The 23,308-nt window shown below is 43.0% G+C and overlaps 1 protein-coding gene across 6 annotated transcripts in view; it reads left to right on the forward strand.

Annotated features, from left to right (window-relative positions):
• Positions 1-23,308, forward strand: part of numb (NUMB endocytic adaptor protein) — a 39,107-nt gene that overhangs the window by 1,888 nt on the left and 13,911 nt on the right. For all 6 annotated transcript variants that reach the window (XM_034576922.1, XM_034576924.1, XM_034576921.1 and 3 more), the window contains exon 2: positions 19,526-19,662. In XM_034576922.1, coding sequence (XP_034432813.1) covers positions 19,537-19,662 — 126 coding nt within the window. In that variant the 5' untranslated portion in view covers positions 19,526-19,536. The remainder of the gene's footprint in view (positions 1-19,525; positions 19,663-23,308) is intronic.

Genomic DNA, 23,308 nt, shown 5'->3' on the forward strand with positions numbered 1-23,308 from the left:
GATGTTGCTTTCAGCAGTTCGCCCTGCTCTCCAAAGATAGGCGTTTATTTCTTGGCAGTGAGCGGTACATGTGAATGCTGAGTGGTGATGCAACACCGGGGAGATAAACTGTCAGTGCGATGACGGAGCAATCAAAGGGCTTCACTTTTGTCCCCTGATAGTCGCGAGATAGTCGAGCTTCTTGCTGCTTACGGTGAAAGCATAATGAGCATCAATGTCAGCTTAGCTTTCAGTGCAGTGGTAGCTGAATAGATACGAGATGACAGGAATGGGAGAGATGCCTCCGTGTGTCTGTTCTTCTTTTCAACATCAAACAGTCTGGATAAAGGGCAGATTGTCTGTAGCCAGTGTCTTGTCTCACCTGTGCTGTTTATTCATCATGTTAATCCTCCCTACTTGCAGTACAGATGCGGGCCTTTTGAATGTGCTGCCTGATAGTGTCGTCAAACATCACAGCGCTCTAGAAATGTGGGCATACCGAGCATATTGGGTTTGATTTCATAAATTGTTTAAAATGTTTTCCCTCTCTCGGTTTAACTCGTGTGGGAAGGTGAGATAAAGGAAACGAAAAACTCAGGTGCAAAAAATTGTTTCTCTCCTAAGTTCAGAGTGATATTGAATGTGGGGGGGTAATGTCAAAGAATTCAGACTTGTCAATCATTTGTTAACAAACTTGTTGACACTCACAAACAAACAATGTGGGCTTTTGGGTATAGCTGCACTCAGGAGATTTTTTTTACTCACAATTGACCTGTAAAATGGATGGTGCCCAAGGGATCAGAGGACAAATGTTGTCAGCATCATTAACATATATGTCCATGTGGAAAGTGGTACCTCTGCATCATTACATGGAAGGCCATCCCCCATCTGCACTTCCACATGCACACAGCTCCATATCCTGAGCTGATTGGGACCGGATCCAGCAGGGACACTCTGAGAAGATCTGACTCGAGGGGAGGTTTTACAATCAGGATCTCAAATGTGCAGCTGACCCCGTTTCAACATAAGTAGCCTGAAATAGGTTGTGTGGAACCGCAGAGTTTGTTGGAGCTTGTTACGTTGATGTGTTTGTTGGTAAGCAACGGCGTAAGTGTGTGACCCTCTGTGGCCGAAGGACACACTTACACTGTTGTTATTGGTGCACATATACCGTCAATTCTGCCTTATGTACAAGACACATAGAGTCAAAATGCTGTTTCTCCCAGACTCTGAGGAAGGATTATATACAAGTACTAATCAAACAGCAAAGGGTTTAAAATGCTAAACAACTTTCTGAAAGGGAATCAGTAAATGATGTGCTCCTCAAACTGATTAAAAAACAAATCCAAATATACTACGAGAAGGTCACCCAGTAGAGTACATACCTCCACCAAGGACCAACAGTTCCCATCAACCCAACCAAGCAGCAACACATTTCACAAACTTATAGATATCAGTCCTGTAAATTTCTAGATTTATAGTTCCATGCGTTGTTCCTTGAGAAGTTTGAAATTGCCCAGATCTTTTTTCTCACACAGTAGTAGCTACCACTATAACCATAGCAACCATATAACATTTACACCATTCATATTCGAGCACATATTTTATCACTTAATGTAAATAAACACGTGTAAGAAATCTTTCTATGGTACATGGAGTTTGCACTTGTCCAGCCCATAATCTACCTGTTGTAATTTGATTATTATCATTTTATTTACCCGAGGAAAGACACTTATTGTTTTTGACAATAACGCATGCTCCTATTATTTGTGAAGAACGGTTACATCTCTAAAATGCATCCACTCGCCCAGTTTTCTACAAACCCTGCAGTATTTGGCTTTGTCAGCAGTCACTTCGAATATAAAAACCCACAGTGTAAGGCTGGGTGTTGCTTGGTGTTTTATTGCTTTGGACATGGTTCTTCTGAGTGTCCCCATTTGGGACAATATCTGTAGCTCTTAATTAGATCCAAGGGGCATTGAGCTCCTCATTTTGCCCTGGCTGTTTAAACTGTGGATTATAGCCGGGAGGACTGTGTGGGGGGGGGTACGTCACTGTATGCAAGGAGTTGCCTTTCAGGTTTGCGTCTGTATCACTCCTCCCCGGGTATGCCATGGGGCTCAGGGACTCCTTTTGTCTCACTGGGGCCCTGTATGGAGCGATACCTGAGCCTCCTGGACTGGAAAAGCTCATGCTTTATTCAGCCCTCTGATCTCTGCTTTAATTACGAGTGACCCAGGACAGAGCGACCAGTGGAGTTTCTCCCTGGGTCAGAACTTTGTACCAGTTACTGGTGCCAGTCAGGGAGCTTGATTGTGTAAACCTTTTGGCTGAGGTGTGTTTTTGCCTTTACAAAGATCTATTTATAAAACAAAACAATAAGATTGACCCAAAAGACACAAATAGGGAATAAGGATTAAGGACATTTTAAGCATGCTGCTGCAGTTGCATGTTTTTTTTTTATTTGAGTAGTTTGACTTGCATGTAAAGAGTTTCCCACCTGTCCCTCGTCTTTTAGATCTTCCCCGTATGGCCTCTCGGCTGCACTGTTATTGACACCAATAGTTATCAGTGTAATTAATGTGTCCATGAGTTTTATCACTCAATATGACTTCTATCTTGAAATGTAGTAAACTATTTCTGACCTGTGTGTAGAAAGCTGTAGTACAACTTAATAGACATTTTGTAATGTGGGTGCAACAACAGACTTTGGTAGTGGCTTTATAAAACCACCTTGGTGTATCGCACCTCTCATTTCCGCTCTATACACTGTTGTTAACATCTCACTCTGTGGTTGGTATAATAACTCCCTGTCTCAACACTAAGTGATGCACGTGTGTCTGTGTTTATATCTAATGACTCCCTTTCCATAGTGAGACCATTCCTTCACATACTGCGCACAATTTCCATTTCCTTGACTACAGTGACAGACAGTCCTGCGTCCAGTATAGTTTTGACTAATCTGTAGTATAGTCCCAGTCTTTCTTGGCCCCCGCCTGCCATCGTCACACTGGTCGTGTATCAACGTTGCCGTGGCACCGGTTTGCCAGTTCCCACAACAGTGGTTCTCGGGTGCAGCAATTAAAAGAATATGACTTCACAAAATGTCAAAAAGAAAATAATTACTTGCTTGCAATATGTGAGAGAAGCATTTCAAGCCCAGCCCCAGACAGCACAGTGCCTAAGCCTGAAACATGCTCTGTATGCACATTTGTACAGAATCTTTTATAATTACTTTTGCTTCTTGGAAGTAAAGAGCTTCTGTTTTTTTACAAGCATAACTATACAAAGTAAACTGGCTTTATTGTTGTATTTTACACATGTAGTATAAGTTTAGTTAAATGTAAAGTAACAGTTTACATCTACATAACTCTTTTGTTATGTAGATGAATAATCATTATGATGTTGTGACAGATTTGTGTACGTAGCATCTTATAGAATGATTGGTCAGATGTTTATATTTTCTTTGATAAGGTTTGACTGACTTAAACCAGAATATTGCATTTAAGTGGTTTTGGCTATTTTGTTAATGTGAAAATGGTTTTCAAGAATTTTTTTCTGAGCAAATAATGTCTCAAATGAAGTACAGCTTTGATATCAAGGTGTTTAAAGTTGGCTTAATCTAGAAAAGATGTCAATGAAATGTGTCTTTAACCAAAATGGCACCAAAAAACAGCTCGGGTACGTCTCTCATCTCTCTGGGCCTCACTGCTCTGAGATCAGACTCTTCAGCTGACTCATGTTGTACAGGGAAGCTCCTTCCGACCCACACGGGTTTACTTGGACCGGTACTGGCTGTTGTGTAACTGCAGTGTGTCTGATCCAAAGTCCACTGGCTACTGTTGTGTTTCTGTTAGATAACTGCATGATACAAGTAGGCAAAAGATTCAGATTCGAGTTCCATGTTGTATTTGAGTTATTTTCTTACTGAAGCAGTGACTGAACAGTTATTGTTGGCGCAGTCTATGTATTGTTTCACGTCTGAATTGTTGACAATGGAGGGAGGATTGACACAGCAGCAAACAATGTAGCCTGGTCTGATCGATGATGAATGTTCCCCAGCACAGGAAAGATGTCAATTATTAATGGGCTGAATAAAGTGGTCTGCCTCAGGTGGAGAGGTGAAGTTTTCTTTATAAATCTGTTGGTAGTTTGCACTTGTGTGAAGCACAAGGGCTGTTGGAAAAATGTAACACTTGCATGTTGTAGAGGTCACACAGTTTGGTTTATTTAGCTTTTTCAATCCACATTCCTCCTCAGATAATGTGAAGTTAGTCCGGGACAGGTAGTCGAAGCCTTGTTCCTGAGTGGTAAAGGGTTATCTGTGCAATGGGGCGGTGATGAACACGTTTCCCTGTGTGTTGCATCACTGTGCAGCCTTGAGCACTGCAGCTTTTTGTTCTCCACGGGGCTATAGGGACAGGTGTGTGCGCAGCATGTGTGTGTGCACATTTGCTCTGTGTATTTTGGATTGCACAGACCGGGGAAAGTATGTGGAAGAAGCAGAAACATGTGCGGCAGCAGGTTCACACACCCCACACCATTGCACCATTCCTCCTCCACCGAGCGGTCTGCGGAGAGGATGTCAGGCTTGTGAGAGTGCCACTGTGCTGAGTCGACAGGAGGGGAACAATGGCTTCGCTGTGCTGCCTGTCTGTTTGGCTGCCTTCATGCAGCATTTCAGCGAGGGGAACTGTCGGCTTTTGGCTCCCCAAGCCTTGTTGACCAGGCCTTTGCCTGCTGGTCACTGACCCGTTGTGCCCACAGTGCCTGCAGCTCGTCAGGCCTCTGAGGGATACCGATTATCCCACAGTAATTGGTGCCTGGGCTCTGACTGATCAAAGGTGGCCAGCTGCTTGTGGAGCCCTGGTAATTTTCCATTCTCTGCCTACTCGCCTGTTCATCTGTCTTCTTCCCTGCCCTGACCCAGTCTTTAGGCAAGGAGAGGAAAGGCTTGACGTTACTGTAGTCCTGAAATATAAAATGGCCTGCCCGAGTTTCATCTGTGTCTGCAGAGAAAGAGCTTGATCGCCTGGCTGCTTTGCCGTGTGAGTGGACGTGGTGACATCACTTGTTATGTTCTTATTACAGCCTTGTACTTTGGACTCTTTTACAAATAAGCTGTCCAAGGTTTTTTTTTTTGGACTAAAAGAAGGATTCTACCATGGCTGCTGAATCAGTGGTTGGCACTGGCATTAAAGTTCTCCATGGAATTGGTTGCTTGCCATTTAGAGACTTTTGCTTACATAAACAACAGTGTCTATGAGGTTAGAATCACTGTGTTATGGAGTGAAAAGTGAAATGATATAATCTCAGTTTGACTCACGTTCCTGGAGAACAAAGTACAACTTCACATAGGAAAGTTTCCCAGAAATAACCCCCGACATGTCCAGAAGTATTTCCCTATACTTTAAAATTGTCAGAGAATGAAACCTTCCCTGTCATAAAACAGTGCTGTGTTCACCAATGTAATTTAACCACACAACACAATTCTGGTCATTAAGGCTTCAGGCAGTACTTCGAAGGAACACAGCGTAGTCTCAGGAGAATTCTCTAGAAAGTAAGTCGTGCTCTATAAACCTGCAGGGTAAATAGCCAGGTCGCTCCAGCAGTTTGTATTTTAATATGTTGTGTAACTTGGTATTCTGCAGTCATCCTTGGCTAGACGAATAGCTCAACCAGGACAGAAAGAAAGAGGCTCAGGTACGTGGAAAGAATTCCTGAAATGAGCAAGAGAAGCTCAACAGCTGCCCTGAATGCTACAGCTCCATTTACATTCATGCTCACAAGACCAGTTCGGTTGGCTGATTCCTGACGTCAGTACATCCCACCTTGCGTCATGCAGACTCACATTACTGTCGAACTCTCATTCCCTTTGGTGGTTAGACTTAGAATTAGGTTACGGTTATGTTTTGTGCAAGGGCAAGGCATTTAGTTGTGATGGTATAGTTTTAGCGGTGAGCGAATACAATATATGGGAAGCGTCCTCACAAAGGTGTGTGTGTGTGTGTGTGTGTGTGTGTGTGTGTGTGTGTGTGTGTGTGTGTGTGTGTGTGTGTGTGTGTGTGTGTGTGTGTGTGTGTGTGTGTGTGTGTGTGTGTGTGTGTGTGTGTGTGTGTGTGTGTGTGTGTGTGTCTTGGCCTGGTCAGAGGGGCAGTGTAGCTATTGCATGTCTGTTCACTCAGCAGGAAGTTCCTGTTCTACTCCATCCTCTCATCACTCCTGCTGCTAGACAAATACTGCTACTGACACACACTCTCATACACTGACCAGTGGCACTGTGTTGCTATTTACCCGTTGTGTTGTTGCGATGAAAAGCCGTATTATTGACTCAGCAGCTGGGACCATGGAGTGGGTTCTCTGTGTGATATCGATTCTTCAACCAGTATTTTTCTATGTAATCAGTTGTTCTCATTCTCTCCCCCGTCCTCCTCAGTCATTCCCGTCTTTTATTCTTATTCAGGATTTCATTCACCCACTTATACAAATCTCTTTCACACTGTCACCCCTTTTGTATGTCTCTTTCTTTCTGCCTTTAACTCCCTGTCACTGTCTGTGTGATACCCTCTCAGCTTCCGCCCTGTGACACGCACGATCTCGAGTGTGTATGTGATGCTTCACAACGTGTCAAACGTGCGTATGAATGTCAGAAGTCAGCAGTTCCGTGTTTAAAGGCCCAGCAGACTACATTTCCCCTGCAGCCATCCCTAGATTATGATTGGGAGAGCAGTGAAGAGTGACAGGCCTTCATCACTCAGCGAACACAGTGACCTGACCACACTAGTGACACAATTCCTCACTGCGGGGCATTCCTTGCTACCACATATTCAGATAGCTGTCTTAAATCTTTTTCTCCACACAAACTGTTAGGTTACAAGTTATTTTAAAGTAGTCCCTGCTAGTTGCAAGGTATTTTTTATGATTTGTGTAAAGTATTGACTATTTCCAGTCCTGTGAACACACAGCTGAAATTATCCTTATTATTAAGCAATGTGGGACTAAAATTATGGTCTTTATGATTAAAGGATGAGGGATTGTTTTTTTAACCTCCTTCTTGTGTCTTCCATCCACATCTTTCCTGAGCTCTGTTGTTTTTATTTCAGCCCACAGACACAGGCTCATTCTCTACTCACTAACATAGTGCTACTGTAAAATGTTCCTCTCAGTTTAATATTCTTTGGTTACCAAGAGACGGGGCAGTAATGATGATGAAGACAAAAAAACATCAGATTTTACTCATCCCAAAACATTTGCCAGGATAGATGGCACATAAAAGCGTATTCTAAAGGGTCTGCTAACCACCACTGACAGCATGATTTAACTCTCCCCTGCTGTATTAGTACCATGCGTACAACAGAAAGTGCAAGCCCACAAAGTTTAATTCCTGCAGGATTGGCTCAGACCTTCTTTTGGGGAGTAAGTTAATTGGCTCTGATCACTGGATAATTTTTCTTCCTCTATGATTTGTCTTTGATGCCTAAATTAACTCAAATTTGTGATTATGTAACACTCACAACATTTAATATCAATTAGTTTTCATAAACTGAGTATTTGAAGCCTCAGCTAACATGGCCAGTCAGGTGAGTTTCCTATAAGCTTCTTTAGAGTCAAAGTCATTGGGTAAAACACAAACATGTGGTCCCAAATAAAATACAGGAGCCCAGGGTCGGTGCCACTGTCAGAAAGTAATGCTCCTTGTTTTATAGATATGAATGTTAATGACAAGATGGACGGTGAACGGGGTTTATCAAGGTCCTGTGGGAGACTGAATAGAAGCATCGAGGGAGAGGAGTCTTATCTGAATCCACAATGCATCTTAGGGTGTCAATTATGATGTAAACATCAAGTCAAAAAGAAGTTAGCATTGGCATTAGGTTGCTGTAAATATAACCACTTACATTATTATGTCACCAGTGGTAAACAACAGTATCATAGAAAGAACATAAACCCGTAACTATTAAGAACTAATCAGCCGCCTTCAGTGGTGCAGCCTGGTTTGCAATGTGATGGAAGTACAAGTAGTTCCTGGAGGTGGTTCTGGAAGGTTGCCATGAGTTTCACATCATTTGATGTGTCAGCTAGTAGGCGGCACAAGCCGCAGCAATGGTCAGCTGCTTGACAACACAATTTACAAGCACTGTGTTTTAAAAAACATCAAGTAAGTGCGTGTACATTTCTTTCTTAAAAACGTACTAACACGAAATAGTAAAATGATGAACTGGAAACCAGCCCTTCAATAAACAGTTATCTGGATGAAACTAGAACAGAATAAGATAAGGAATGTTGTAGAGATTACTGACTCAGTGTGGGAGGGTATCTAGGGCATCTTGAGTAAAACAAAAAACGTGCCCTTAATAAATATATTGTCGGTAGTGTCATGCCTTTACTGGCATCTGTGACTACCTGCAGGAGAACCTCAGATTTAAAAAAGTCTGGTCTGTTGAACAGGGTATGTGACTAGAAGTACAGGTTATACCTGTTGTGCAGATGAACCTGAGTAAGCAGGGGAATATCTGCAGTTTCATCAAGCTCAAGGCTGATTGCTTAGGATGCTCTCCTCTGTTCAATGACTCCTCAATGACTCCTCTATGACCTAGGAAACCATTTCTAGTGTCTCATCAATCAAGTAATACCTGTTCCTCTCATCAACCTTAAAATAGTAAAATGAAAAAATACTATTATCTGTTTTGTATATGTATAGAGGTCGATTTGACTTCAAGTTTATAAAAGTATTTAATTTAAATTTGAGGAAATGCTCAGGAGCTGGGCCAAGCTCTCACTTTTGACCAACCAATACTGGAACTGCCCAATTACAGCATTGGTCCACAATGGTGACAGGCTCCATGATGAATACTCATCCAACCACATCTGAAACCTTTGTTTGGGTTGATGATGTGACTGGAGTAAGGCCATGAAATCACACGGTGCAATAAAATAGTCTCATCTAATGCAATCTGAAGTACAGTTTAAAAATTGGCCCATATTCAAAAAGAATATCCTTCTACTAAATACCAGCTCCCCATGTGGAGTAACTGATATGTCAGTCAACATACATTAAGTGAGGAGACTGACAGCTCACGTGGGTAGCTAAGGTTGCCTGGGGGAGAGTTGCTAGAGCAACGGCTCAAAACACCACATTGGAGACCTTTGACGTCGTAGGAGTGTAAAATCTTTTCGGTTTGTTATGAAATTGTGGCTGGACAAATTAGACTGCGCCACAGACGAGGTAATTAACTGCTGACAGTGTCATTACTGCTGTCACTGTCGGCGTGACGTGTGTTTCAAAAACCCAGCTATAGACTTGTCACTTGCCCTGCTGTGGTTAAATCAGAGATGACTGTGCTGCTGGTGCAGAGGAGGATCTTTGACTTGTGATCGCCAAGGCAACAACCACACACGAAACTTTCCACAGACTGACTTAAACACATCGCTCTCCTCTTGATAACATTATCCGTGGTATTTTATTTTTCTCTTCTGAATCAGCAGCTCTGAACGAAGTGCACTCTGATGCCTGTCTGTGCCACGCATGCTAACTGGCTCACACTGCTACAACAAGACCTCTTAAACCTGACAGAAACTGTGTGTGTGTGTGTGTATGTGTGTATGTGTATCTGTGTTGGATGTGATGTAACACAGTCATTCTGTGTGTTTGTGGTTAAATCCTCAGCTGGACTTGACCACAACAGAGGTTTAAGCTCGACATTCTTTGTGGGCGATTGTAAAGTGAATGTTGACACATGGGTCTTAAACCACAATTCTCAGATTGTGTCAGTCTGACTAATCCATCTGGGCTCAGGTTCTTACAGTTCACAAAATCACAGAAGGAATTCTGATCCAGGAAGATCATCTATCTGTTCGAGGCAACAGGGGCTCTGCTTATTTAGTTTACCGTTTTATATGAGTATATTAATTCCCAGAGGATATAGACTGTTATCTTAGATCCGCGTTTTTCCTGTCAGACTATAAATGTGCTAATGCCGGCCTTTTGATGTGATTTAACCATAAGTCGGATTTATAGATTTATAGATTTATAGATGTATTTACAGCTCAATTCTGAGGCCTGGTATATATGTAACATCGGCTGTGTTTCCTCAGGTCAGCTTGGACAGAATTACCATGTGTAGTATTTCCTCTGATTTATACACATTTTTGTAGGTTTTGTAATGACACTAGAGCCATTATGCCTTGAGAAGCTGTTGTTATCTGTGTATAATTGTGTGTCAGTGTTTCAAAGAGAATGTTTTTCATGAGTATTGTCTTTTTAAAGTGTATATTTTGGTGAACGTCAGGTGTTAGTTTATGAAAGTCTGTCTCCATTTCTGCTTGTGTGTTCTCTCTGCTGCTGCTGAGTGTGTGTGTGTGTGTGTGTGTGTGTGTGTGTGTGTAATGCAAGTGATGTCAAGGGGAAAAAGTAAACACGGTTTCCATGAGTAGCTCTTTTGCTCCGAGGTTTACTCAAAGTTTCCATGCAGGGTTTACTTCTGGAGACGGAGACGTATCATTGTAGCTCAGTCTGAGTGACCGCCTGCGAGGATGTTAGTCCTCTGTTCCGCAGTTTGCGTGACACTAATGTCTTCTGAACAAAGAAGTAAAATACTGACTCCTTAGCTGAAGAGAAAGGAACATGAGGCTGGTTTAGGTCAGCCGATGTACAAAGTCACAGCCACTTTATAAAGACATCCTCTGATGGCAGGAGGAGATTCCTAATGTGTTCCCGGCCACAGTTGGCTGCAGAGAGGGACCTGGATTGATGGAGTTGGGGCTCTCAGGCCCCTCCTTCCAGGCGAGTGCTTTCAGTCAGCAGCACCTCTCCGCAGCAGGGCTACAGTGTTTACAGCTCTCTTCATTTAATTGAAACTCCACTCCATTTGCCTTACTGTCTCCTCTGGCGAGAAGTATAGAAAAACAATCACAAACATGCTGCTTTGGGGGCAAATGCATGGAACATAAATTTTAAGCATGCCATCTCCATGCCCCCTGTGGCCCTGTGACGGAAACCAGGCCAGACCCTGCCTATTGATTCAGGCTGTGAATCACTGCCCGGGCACGCCTGGGGGGAGACGATACAGTGACAGTGATTTGCCACTCCCCGGTGCCAGAGCACTGCCCTGGCCGTTTAAATGTGGCCTCAGCTGTTGCCCAAAGTGATGTGTGGCTCTCGGTGTTGAATGGCCTGCTGGCCGGTCGACATGCTGTCGGTCCGGCACCCCTTAATACCACGCCTGACTGCTCCTAGATACACAAGCACGATCGCACACAAAGAGCCTGATACAATGATGTACACACACACTTAGAAGTTGCTGGAGTTAAGAGCAACTCAATATCCCCTGTGCAGCAGTCGGGGCCCTATTTTATTTCTCTCTCTCAACCCTAACCTCGGTCAGTCATGTGTACTCAGGAAATGGGGGTCATCATGTCTTGCTGGGGGCAGGGAACAGATTGAAGGACTCTGAAATGATTCAGTGGCAGACAGGGAGTGAGTGAGCCATGCAAACAGTAGCCAGCACTGCTATTCCCATCGTTTCCTTCCTTTTTGTGGAGAACCACCCATTTGTACAGAGTTGGGGGTCAATCTGTCTCTGGCGCTTGTTCGGCTCCTTGCACATTTTTGACCCTCCTAAAATAGATGCTTTTCAGGAATAAAAATACTGGCTCATTGTCCTGCTGACATTCCCATTTCATTATTTTTATTGGTTCCGTTTGTAGCTAACGTTTGCTAGTAAAGCTCTTTCCATCTTTTCATGATTTGTGTCTCGTAGTGTCTGTGGATCTGTGCACAGACACAGGTTTTACCTATCGAATAAAGTAATTCCTACTATTTTGTGGAGGTTGATTCAAAGTGTAAAGAAGCAGGGAGCGGCGCGCTGAGCCGGAGCAGCTGGCGATAAGTTGCACTTGTTTAATGACAGCGTTTCTTTCCACCAGCTTAGACTCACTGTTATTACTGCTGTTTTAGTTGTGAATTTCCTTTCCTCCCTGTACTGGTGATTTTATGTTTAAGTGAATTAAAGTAATTGATGAAGGCAAGTGTGATCCTAGTTTCTGCATCGTGACTTGGATTCAATTGCAATAAACACTTTAGATAGTATTGCATTTGCTAAAAAGCGCATTGCGATGTAATAACTGAACTGAAAGAAAGAGAGAAAGATAATAAGAAAACACAAACCTATTGAACAAATTATGAACAGTTGCTTTACTTGTTGTTGGCAGTTTGTTGTCGGTGGAGTGCAGGAACAGTTCATTTTATTCATTGCATAAATGACAGCTCCAGAGAAAGGAAAAAAACAAAAGTTTGATTCTCTGAGTAAACAACTCATGAGATATGTTGGTGGAAAAAATTGTCTGCACATGTTCAATAATGAAGCTGTTTGTTTTGTCCAGACAGTCTGCCACTACTAAATATATCCTGTTTAATATTGACATTGTTGAATTTGGGCCAAACTGACTAGTAATTAATTCTGCACTGATTCATGTGACCCAAAATATCACATTTGGGGCTCGGCGTTAATGAGACGAGCTGCAGGGACGCTCCATCTCACATTGTTCTCCTGCACTTGAACATTGAATGTCAATATTCGACTGTAATTAAATCAGTTGCAGCCCTGAGCTGTAGCTTAACATGTCAGTTGTGAATTTCCCAAATCCGGTTGTTGAAGGTTGAATTTCATTTGTTGTGCAGTTATTGTAGAAGTTAGCCAAGTAGATGGTCCTGGGCTTTGACCTCATCTTTGACTTACGCAGTTTGTCCTTGACATTTTGGTTTCCCCGCCACTTCACATGTGTGACTGTGCCCTGCTTTCTCTTTTTTGCTGCACTGCACACTTTCATTTTCTCCTTGTGGGGTTTCTTTATTTATTTATTTTTTTACATAAGCACGCCAAGTCACAAACCGGGGCCCGGAAAATTGGATTACCACAGTAACAGCATTTTTCAAATTCTCTGTTCATATGGCCGTTTGGGAGCAGAACAGAGGCGCTATTACCTCGAGTCGACCGGCTCCCTGATAACAGGGCTCAGCAGATACGCCGGCCAGACATGTTTTGCATTACCCATGGCAGGCCTTTTTTGATTGAGGCATCCTATCTCATTGGCGCTCTCCAGACTGTAAACTCAGTCTGAGCACAGAGGACATGGGACTCCCTGAGCAGAGCAGTATAAAATAGGATGAAGAGTATCAGCTGGCACAGCGGTGGGACAAGTCATGAAAGGAGACAGTGGGGCCCTTTTTGTCTTGAATTGCTGCCTATTCTCTCCCTTTCTGTCCCTCTCTCTCTCGCTGTCAAGCTCACTCACTTCTCCGAGCCTCTCCCTCCCTCTATCTCTTCTTTGAAACCCAACCGCTGTACTCATCCCTCGGATCCTTCTGCAAGGATTAATCAGTTTTCCATTCCTGAAGAGATTATTCAAATACCGTTACATCTACAGCCAGCAGCAGCAGCACTCCCACCCTCCTTCCCAGGCAGCTGACTGAGGGGAAAACTCTTATTCTTTCCCACTGTTGTCCTCTATTTCTGCAGATTTGTTCCCTGTTTGTCCTTTGCGTGTCTCCTTTATCCCCATGGTTGACACTGCATGTCCGTATGTTGCTTGCTCATCGTGGGAACTGTTGGGTTTCCTCTACCATCTTAAGGTCTCGACCTTATTATGTTATGATTTGGCTTTTAAATTGGACTAAACAGAATATCTTTTATTACAATCGATTCTTCATTTTGCCATGGACTTTTGTGTGAAGCACTTTGTAACCTTGTTTAGATAAGTGCTATACAAATAGTCATTATTATTATGTCTATAATTGTCCTGTGAACGCGTTGGTGATATTGCGTGTTAGTCTCTAGAGAGCTCCCTGCTTTTTGTGCTTCACTTTCACTTGTTTCTGTGTATATGAACACACAGAGAGTATAAACAGCCCTTGTGTAATTATCCTCATTAGTGCTGGTGGGAGCCCAGCCAGAGATCCTCATGGTACCCGACTACAGGAGCTGTGACAGCTCCAACTGGGTTCAGATCCTGCTTTCCTACACCAAAGCCTTCACCTCCCCACCGACCCCTTTTCTCTACAGTTCCCTGTCCCTTTCCTAATCCCCCTCTCCATGCCTCTCGGTCTTGTTTCTCTTAAAAACTGCCCAAACTATTGTAGTTTTGTAGAAGTTGACTCTTGGACATTCGGCTCCCTTCTGCCATGATTTAGACAAACGTATTTCTAGGCTTAAAGTGAGGCTCATTTCTATTTCTGATCTATGATTATTTTCCCTGTCGTGCAGCCTCTGCCTTTAAATAAACGAGCCAAAAATAGTTATACTTATGTTATACTGTGATATTAGTTTTTGGAAGGAAAGTTTCACCTTTGAAAACATTACTGTTTGAGAATAACAAGAGGTTTGCGGTTGAAGAGGCAGAAAAATAAATCTTTTATTCATTTTTTTAGATTTGTATTGAGCTGTTATTTGCCTGCTTTGCTTCAAAGTATATAATTCTTTGCTCTGCCACTAATGCCTGTGACGTTTGTAAACTCTGATGTATTAGGTCAGAAACTATTGCTGTCTGTTTTCCTGTAGCTTTGAGTCACCTCCTTGAGGTCATAATGTTCCATTGATTTAGATTTTTTTTTTAATCCAGTTAAAAACTTTTGAAGATATGCTAATGCACTGAGGAAAGTCATCCTTATTTTTAATGAGTCTGGAGTAAGAACAAACCTGGGGGAAAATGTTCTAATGCATTTTTCACAGCTGCCTTCTCCACCCTACCTTTCAACTTCTTCAGCTGCTCACTTTTTCACTCTTCCTATTTTCCTAATTATTTTACTTCATTCTGTCCGTACTACCAATAATCTTGACTTTTCTCTTCCTTTACCTTCTCCTCCCCCGTCTCTATCTGAAGTTGCTTCTCCTTCTCAGTCTAGCACCTTCTCTTCTTACCCTCCTCCCTCTGGATCTTGGCCAAACAAAGTGCTAAACCCACCTCACATGACCCACACCCACCCAACCCAGCACTCTGCAGCAGGCGAACGCAGCCAGACTTTTCCCTTCACTGCTCATTCTGCGCTCTGTACCCTCTGGCCTTCATCCCTACCTGCCAACACCGCACACAGACACACACACACACACACATACTCGTGGTAATGCTGATTTCATACACAAACTCCGTGTTTGACATGGGATAATAACCATGTGTTCCACCTGCTTTTGACCTACCAGTCTGCTGTTACAGGTTAATCCCTGGCTGCTGATGTTGACACACACTCTCCTCTGCAACTGTAGACGAGTTCACATTGCTGTATGACATTGTACACTGCTTTAGTATCGATAGAGAATATTTGCTTAACAAAGTATTTGAATTGATCGGTTCATTAAAGAGTTTTGCTGCAGGGTTTACACTTGGAATCAATGTGAGAGTTTGACAAAACCAAACGAGCAGTGTCAGATTAGGGTCTAAGTCTAAAGCAAGGTCGGGGACTAGAGTCAGATGATCTGTAATGGAATCGTTCAAATCGATCACCCTGATGAGAACGAGGTAGCCAAAGGAGCGCTGTAAATAATGGATGGTGTACTCTTTGCTGTGAGTGCATTCTTAAAGAAGACATATGATGCCTTTTCCTCTGGTGTGTTATATAGGTGTTTTGTGAATTTAAAAGTTCAGCAAAGTTAAAAAGTCTGTGGTTCAGGGAGCTCCTCTCCTCCATTTTAAAAACACCTCTACTGAAAAATGCCTTGTTGGTCGTCCAGCTGATACTTTTGCATTATCAAGATGTCACAATGCCCCACATTTGCACAATGAATGCCTAGCACCTAGTCTGACACGCCCCCTAACACAGCCAGGTAAAGCAAGAGCAGAGGCCTGACATTGCCTACATGCACTGGAAGAAGTTGACCAATCACAACAGAGTGGGCCAGTTGACCAATCAGAGCAGACTGGGCTTTATCGGTTGGGGGGGGGGCTTAAAGAGACGGGAGCTAAAACCAAGTGTTTCAGACAGAGGCTGAAAAGAGGAGCCGCAGCAATAGACAGCCTGAAAAAGGTGATGTGTTTTCTGAACATTAAAGCATTCAAACCTTTTAAAAGTCATAACCCAAATTCAAAATCTGAATCTGAGCAGAATATATCTCCTTTAAAGTTAGAAATTGTCTTGTCTTGTTTGGATATAACAGATAGAAATGATGAAAATCTTCAGTGGGAGGAAACATGTTGTTGGGGGATTCTGACGATCTTGTTTGTTTGGCAACACTACTCATCAGATTCCTGCTAATGGTTACACATGTTGTACAGCGAGTCCATCAGGTGCATATGTTTGGCTCAGCGCTAACACTTCACCGGTTACACACAAACATAGCGAAGATATGCTCTCTTTCCCACGTACATGAATATGTATGCGCTTTCACCTACATTCCTGCTGCCTCCTTATTTGTCTCTCTTAGACACTGCAGTAGTCAGGAGAGGAGGTGTGTGGGTTGTAAGCTGGCAGCTTACAGTGTTAAGTGATTTAGAAGGTGAGTTTAGTAAGGCGCTGTGAGTTGAGGCAAAATATATGGGACATTAATGACTTACATCTGCCTGTGAGACCAAAAAAAACACCCTATTATCTCAGAATAATAGTTTCCTGCATCTGTTTGTCCCTGGGATAGATTCAAAGTGCTCGGTTCTGAACTTGAGTTTTCCTGAACGACCCCTTCTCTCCCAAAAGTCATTGTTGACAAAAAATACATAACGTAGTAAAGATGTGTTTAAAAAAAACACCAGCACAGTGGGTGGTGTCTTGTGTCTGGTGACAATATGATGAGTGGATTCAATGTTATAATATTTACTCAAAAATGCGTATATAGAGCACACTTGACACAAACGCTGTTATTTGTTGCACCGAAGACGAGGTGCTTGACAACAGACAAATCTGTTTTCCGCCTGCTCCTCCTCTTCACTCTGCAGGCTGGAAGCATGCAGCCTGTCACTGGCACCGCAGTGAGCCCAAACATGATATGACCTAAATAAACGAGTGCGTTAGGAGAGCCGGAGTGAGGGATGAAGCAATATTCTTTCCCTCCCTCACTCAGCCGTCTTGTTTTCAAACACTTCATTCTACTGCAGGCTGAAACCTCTCACATGCCCGTGTGCACAGTTAAATGGCAGACGCACACATCGGAGTCGGTATGAGTGTGTTTACATCCTGGCACCTGAAGAGCTTATTTGGCTTCAATTCCACAGGTGCTTGCACTCATCTGAGCTCTTATTGGGCCTTGTTTCTGGCTCCCATTTCACACAGCTCATCTTGCAAATTTATATCTCTACCTAGTACCTACTTTATAACTCAGGGGTCATAATCGTCTGCGAATTATGCTGCAAATAACAGGAGTGAGACGAGAGGTGTCGGCTGGGCCACACAATAGCTTTCATTAGGGAAGAGGTGACAAAAATCCACCAACTATAGCCAAAATCTCTGCGTGAATTTGGCATCTTGTTTGCCAGCTTGGCCACACTAGTACTCATTTGGCCAAGTGACGAGCTGTCCTATTAGGAGTCGTACCTAGTTCACATGTTGGCAACAACAGGTTTTATATTGTTTAAAGTGCTGGAACATGCTACCTGAGTCCATGGTCCCCTCCAGGGTTCCTCCTATAGTGACAGTAGGAAGTTTGATGTGTTTGTGTGTGTTTCGGTGAGCAGGTCAGGACTCTGTGCTTCATTGTGTCGCTGCCCACAGAGCTGGAGCCTGACAGGGACAGATAAGACAGCCTCACCTCAAACACACTCTACACCCCCTGCCATTAGCGGCTCACAGGACAGGTTGCATTATGCAAACAGACAGCTCAGTCCTGTGAGTGTGTGTGTGTGCATGTGCGTGCATGCATGCGAGTGTTTGTGTAGTTAAGTCGGTGCATATGTGTGCGATCGCTGTGAGCATGTGAGTGCACGCTGCTGTGTTTCTACTTGTTCTTGTGTGTGTGTGTGTATGTTTGCGGACAGTCAGTTCACATGGATTAAAGACCTTTAATCCAGCCAGATCCTCATCGGCTAAGAAGTTAGTGGCTACAACTTGTTAGTCAAGGAGTTTGCTCTTTGCTCATGTGTTAAAAGTCAGAGTTGCAAGGCTGAATGACTCCTGGTCCCCATTAATGAGTTACTCCAGAAGACTTGAGCCAGTCTCTCTATGATGGATGCACCTCTCAGTTCCAGTTTGGATCAGCAACTTTTAATTGGGCCTTGGCTTTTTTGTTCCTCCCATTATCCCCCCCCAAAGCCAAGAAGACATGCATGTGCTGTCTGTTTATAGAAGTGCATTAAGCCCATGTCTCTCTCTTGTGCTCTCTCCTCTCAATGCACAAACGTGCGTGGGAGGAAGGATTGTCGCACGTTTTTCTTTACAGAGAAGACTGATAAAATAGCTGCTTGCCAATATCGACTATTCGCGCAAGCATGCAACATTAATCTTGATTCTTTAACTCTGAATCTTAATGTTTGCTCCTTCGATTCAGCTCTTCCTGAAGAGGCACAACGACGGAAAGGACTGATAACTAGAGTATGTAGAAATTTAGCATGTGTAAGCTTAACAGTTGGACCAGTGTTTCATAAGTTATCTGTTGTTACCTCTGTAGTTTTTGCCCCATCACATTGTTTGTCAGCAGGATTATGCAAACATTACTGAACAGATTTTCACAATACTTAGTGGAAGGATGGCACATAAGCAAAGAGAGAACCCAATAACTTTTGGTACAGAACTGGACAAAAGGGTAGATCCAGGAATTTTTGTCATCACATTCGTTGTTTGTGAGATTTGTGATTTAGGGCTTGTCACCAATTGCACTTGATGAAAATAATCTGAGTGTGTGCAACTTGCTGGGGCTTGGTTGGATTTTAGGGGACGGTTGGGCCTTGGCGGAGGTATGCGCTCTACTGAGTGCCATTCCAGTTTTCCAATTAATTACTTTCAAATATTTCCTGGCATCAACCAGTTCTGCTGTAGCAGCTGAGGCAGCCAGAGGTTCAGGAAGGGAAAGCTGTAGTTAATGAAGAGGGAGAGATGTAGGAGAGGAGGAGCAACAGGTGAGATTGACACAGAGGGAGATAGATGTCTTTACCATCGATCTCACCTGTAATAATTCAGTGTTGTTTAACTATATGGTAAATAATCGTCATTGACAAGATCTCAGCGGTCACTTTGGTGTCTTCAGCACAATCATATCCATCAATGAGAATTTGTTTCTCCTGTTCAGAGACAACACTTTACTGTGTTATGCTCTAATTTCTGTGTCTAAAGGATTCAAGTTTAAAGACAATAAACAGGACACACTGCAGCACTGTTCTTTTGCACAATCCCCAGCGTCTCATCCATCATCAAACAGACGGGACAGACATTAATTTCTGTGTTGACAGACACTATGAACTGCTACATTTCCCAGACTTGGAAACTTTTAATACTTCTTAATAACTGTCTTTAACGGCCCTATTATTGGCGTTTCTCCAGCTTTCCCACCAGTTCTGCACCTTTTTTATTTTTTGCTGCCGATGACTTTGCAGTTTTCACCATGTGTTCTAATAAAATATCTCTTTCCCCTCACAGGGAGCTCAGCAATGAATAAGCTACGGCAGAGCTTCCGGCGGAAGAAAGACATCTACGTGCCGGAGTCGAGTCGGCCGCACCAGTGGCAGACAGATGAGGAGGCAGTCCGCACCGGCAAATGCAGCTTTGCAGTCAAGGTGACCCTCCCCCCGTTTCCTCGCACATAAACACACCTGCATACACAAAATATCACACATTTTTCACAAACACACAAACACTGACCTCACTGTAGAACACTCACGCCTGAGAAACTCTCATGTTGGCTTTGCTCCCCAAGGACACTGCTTGTAATTAATCATAAGCTATCAGAGAGTGTGAGCACATATTTTATCTAGGTTGCAAATTTATATACTGTATCCTTCCACAGTAAGGGGGGGGGGGTTGTGTGCACTATTGATTTGTGGCCTCCAAGAGCTTTCAGAACCACTTGAATCATTAAGTTAAACACACAAAATGAAAGAAAAATGCTCCAGTATACTTGACAAATAAACTGGGAGCATTGAAGAGCGAGTCCCTCAACTCGGTAGAATACTAATGCAGTATCTTTGTACATGCAGTCTTTAGTGCTCGACCTGCGGTGCTGCAGTTGATGAAGTGGAGAGTTCACCGTATTGTGGCAACAAAACCTTCCCCATTTGCAAACAGAAGCACAAAGTCACGCTTCCTCTCATCACAAGGGTCCAATGTTCACCTTAGCTTGGTTCTAAAGGGGAATTGAAAACTTCACAGTCGTGAAACGGGAATGTTTATCTCACAGCAGATGAACTCTGTGGCTGTTCAAAGTGTGTGTCACACATAAGTCGGAGCACAGGTTATATTTTTTTTTATTACCTGTGTTTCATTTGAGCAAGAAAGGCGAATTGGAAATGCATTTAGGGGGTTAGTGGTGTGAATATAATGGAAGGTAGTGAAGAGCAGGATTTATTACTCCCTTAAGATTTCTTGGCTGAGCGATGTGTAAAAAAGCTCATACTTTGTAGGATACAGATATTGTAATGAGTCATGATTTAAGTGGGATCTTAGTTTTGTTTTTGTTCAGGTCTATACATAGACTTAAGACTCACTGTTGTGTGTCACTTTACGTGGGTAATTAAGTAATAACCCTGAAGTTTGTTCATGTGCTCATGTTTCTGATCAGTTGGTTTGAATTAGTTATGTAATGCTATAAAAACAGGGTGGAGCGTCATGATTGACAGCCGAGACTTGTGATATTGCAAACTTCAATAATATTCCGATTGATTGTGTACATGTGTGTCAACGTGTTGGCTCCTGGCCTCAAATTGAGCTTCCATACATTTCAGCCAGTTTGTGAATTTCCTCTTAAGCTGACTTCCAAATGTTCCCTGAACACACGTGCTCATACATACCTCCCCTCCCCCAAACGCTCCCCATACATTGTCTCTCTACGCTGATCTCAAAGAAACACTTGTCTTTTAGCAACTGCTCTACTCTGTCTTCACACATCTGTAAAGGTGTAGATGAACTAGGAGTTTTAATTTACTACTTTCATCAAATGTGCTCATTATTTCCGAGCTTTATCTTTTTGCAAATTGCCTTGAAGGAACGAAGTTTCATTAAAGTTCTGTAGATTTCTTTCCTACCGTTAAATTGCTGGTTGTACATAAATCAACAAAACAACAAAGTAAAACCTGCTCTGCCGCTGTAACCAGCCGGTGGGGAATACCTTGAAATCTAAACCTGGCTCACTGACCGTTCTTGTGCTGCTCTAAAGATCGTGTCTTTACGTATTTACATCAGACAGTGAAACGCAGACTCTGTCAGGAACAATTAAATAGCTTTTTCTTAGATTGTCTAGATTGTCACGATTACTTCTGCAGCCGCACACACTTCTCCGCCAGCAGTTTTTTTTCCCTCTGCACTGGCTTTCACTGTGCCAATGCAACCTACCATGCTACTCCTCTGTGTCTCTCCTCCCCCCCCTCGCTCTGCTCCCTCGCTCCTGCTCTAGGTGCCTCAGAGGAGCCCAGTTGTGTGTGGGTTGAGATAGTTGCAGTAGAATTATCACCGACTGCCGCACTACACAGTAATGATCAGAGGAGCGAGAGAGGAGTTTTAAAGTCGTGCTGGGGGGGAAGCGGGTGATCTGGGCTGGTGGTGATATAAAGATTGGGGGAAATTGGAAATTATGTTGTGGCTTGGGGATTCCCCCATTACAATAGCATCTTTAATACAGGCCCAGTCTTTCACTGATCACATTTAACATTTTAACGCTGATTGTGTAAAGCTTGTTATTTGTTTGTATGTTAAGCAGCATTTGTGTTTATTTGTGTGTACTTGCATGTCCTCGGTAAGTTTAAACCATGTAGACTTATTTGCATAAAAATGAATGTGGGTTTTCGTGTAAGCTTGTTTTCTGCAGGTTTCCCCACGCTGGAAACAAGTCATATGTATGGAAGGCTTCTTTTCACAGACTTTCTATGGAATCTGGCAGAATTTGTCACTGAAACTGACTTATGGCCAATACCATATGTTAATTCCTGGAATCCATCTGGAACACATCTGGAGGATTCATATCAGCAAAATCTGTACGGAATATTCAAACAATACAGGGCTGCTGTTTTTAGGCCTCAGGTAATCTTGACCTCACATGCTCCTCGTCAGCTGCTCCTTCAAATGTTTACAGAATGTGGATTTAAGCACATGTTGCACTTTTTGTCTTTCTGTATTTGCTATGTTAACTCTACTGGTCCTCAAGACCAGACAAATTGGCCCCAGGGCCAGAAAGATTTAAATTAAATATAAAATCTCAAGTTTTTCCACCAAAACTGGTATTGCACACTTACAGCACGTTAATACAAATATCATGATGTAGCCCAATGCAGGATTAGTTACCAGTTAAACTGATCCTGGGGTCAGCCCACTAATAAACATGGGTTTAAGATCCTAATTAGCCTCTGTGTGTACATCAGGCTGTTCAGGAGATATTAATTCCATTTGTTCGAGTTGCTTTTGTTGAGCACGGATATTAAATATGAATGTTGCAGCCCCCAGATTGTTGCTGCCAGCTAATTACTAACAGGAGTAAGATACAACAAACCATCTGTTGTGACTCTTCAAGCCTCCCCTGGGTTTACGCATCTCACCTTAGTGACGTCTCCTAACAGATCCCTTTATTAGTGGCTCTGCAGCTTTGACTGTCCTCACTACCCACAGCTGCGTCCTCACATCACTTGTCTTTAAAACACGTGTTTCTGTGAACATCTCTGTTTTTAACGTAACATAAGTGCATACACAGTGTTTTCCAGTACCGTGATGTGACTCAAAGTCGTGGCGTCACACTCTTAAAATAGCCTGGACAGAGGGTGGGGGTGTCAGACGGCGGTCAACATCACTTGCTGTGTGTGTATGTGCAAGGAAAGGGTAAGGACTTCCTCTCCGGCCCCACATGTACAATGGCTTCTGGGCTGGTCAGGGTTATAAGTCTGGACCGTGGGGTGTGATGCTGCTTCAAGTCTAAGACGGAGGGAGGGAGTGACGTGTTGGAGGGAGGCAGCCGTGTTGTAACGTGGTTGGAGGACAGGATTTCCCCCAGGAAATTGTTCATTTGAGCAAAAATATGGTGTCGATCATTCACTGCAAATTCCTCAGCTACTGCTGGCAAATGTATATAAAATCTTTCCTGGCATAGACGGAACGATAAACTGATTCGTCAAGAGAATTATCTGCAGATGAATTAATAGTAACTTTAATGGCTGTCAGTGCACACCTCTGCCAAGGCCCAGCAGTCCCCTTATAAAACCACATTTATAGTCATCATGATCC

Source organism: Hippoglossus hippoglossus, chromosome 22 (genome assembly GCF_009819705.1).
Source record: "Hippoglossus hippoglossus isolate fHipHip1 chromosome 22, fHipHip1.pri, whole genome shotgun sequence".
Classification (NCBI taxonomy): domain Eukaryota; kingdom Metazoa; phylum Chordata; class Actinopteri; order Pleuronectiformes; family Pleuronectidae; genus Hippoglossus; species Hippoglossus hippoglossus.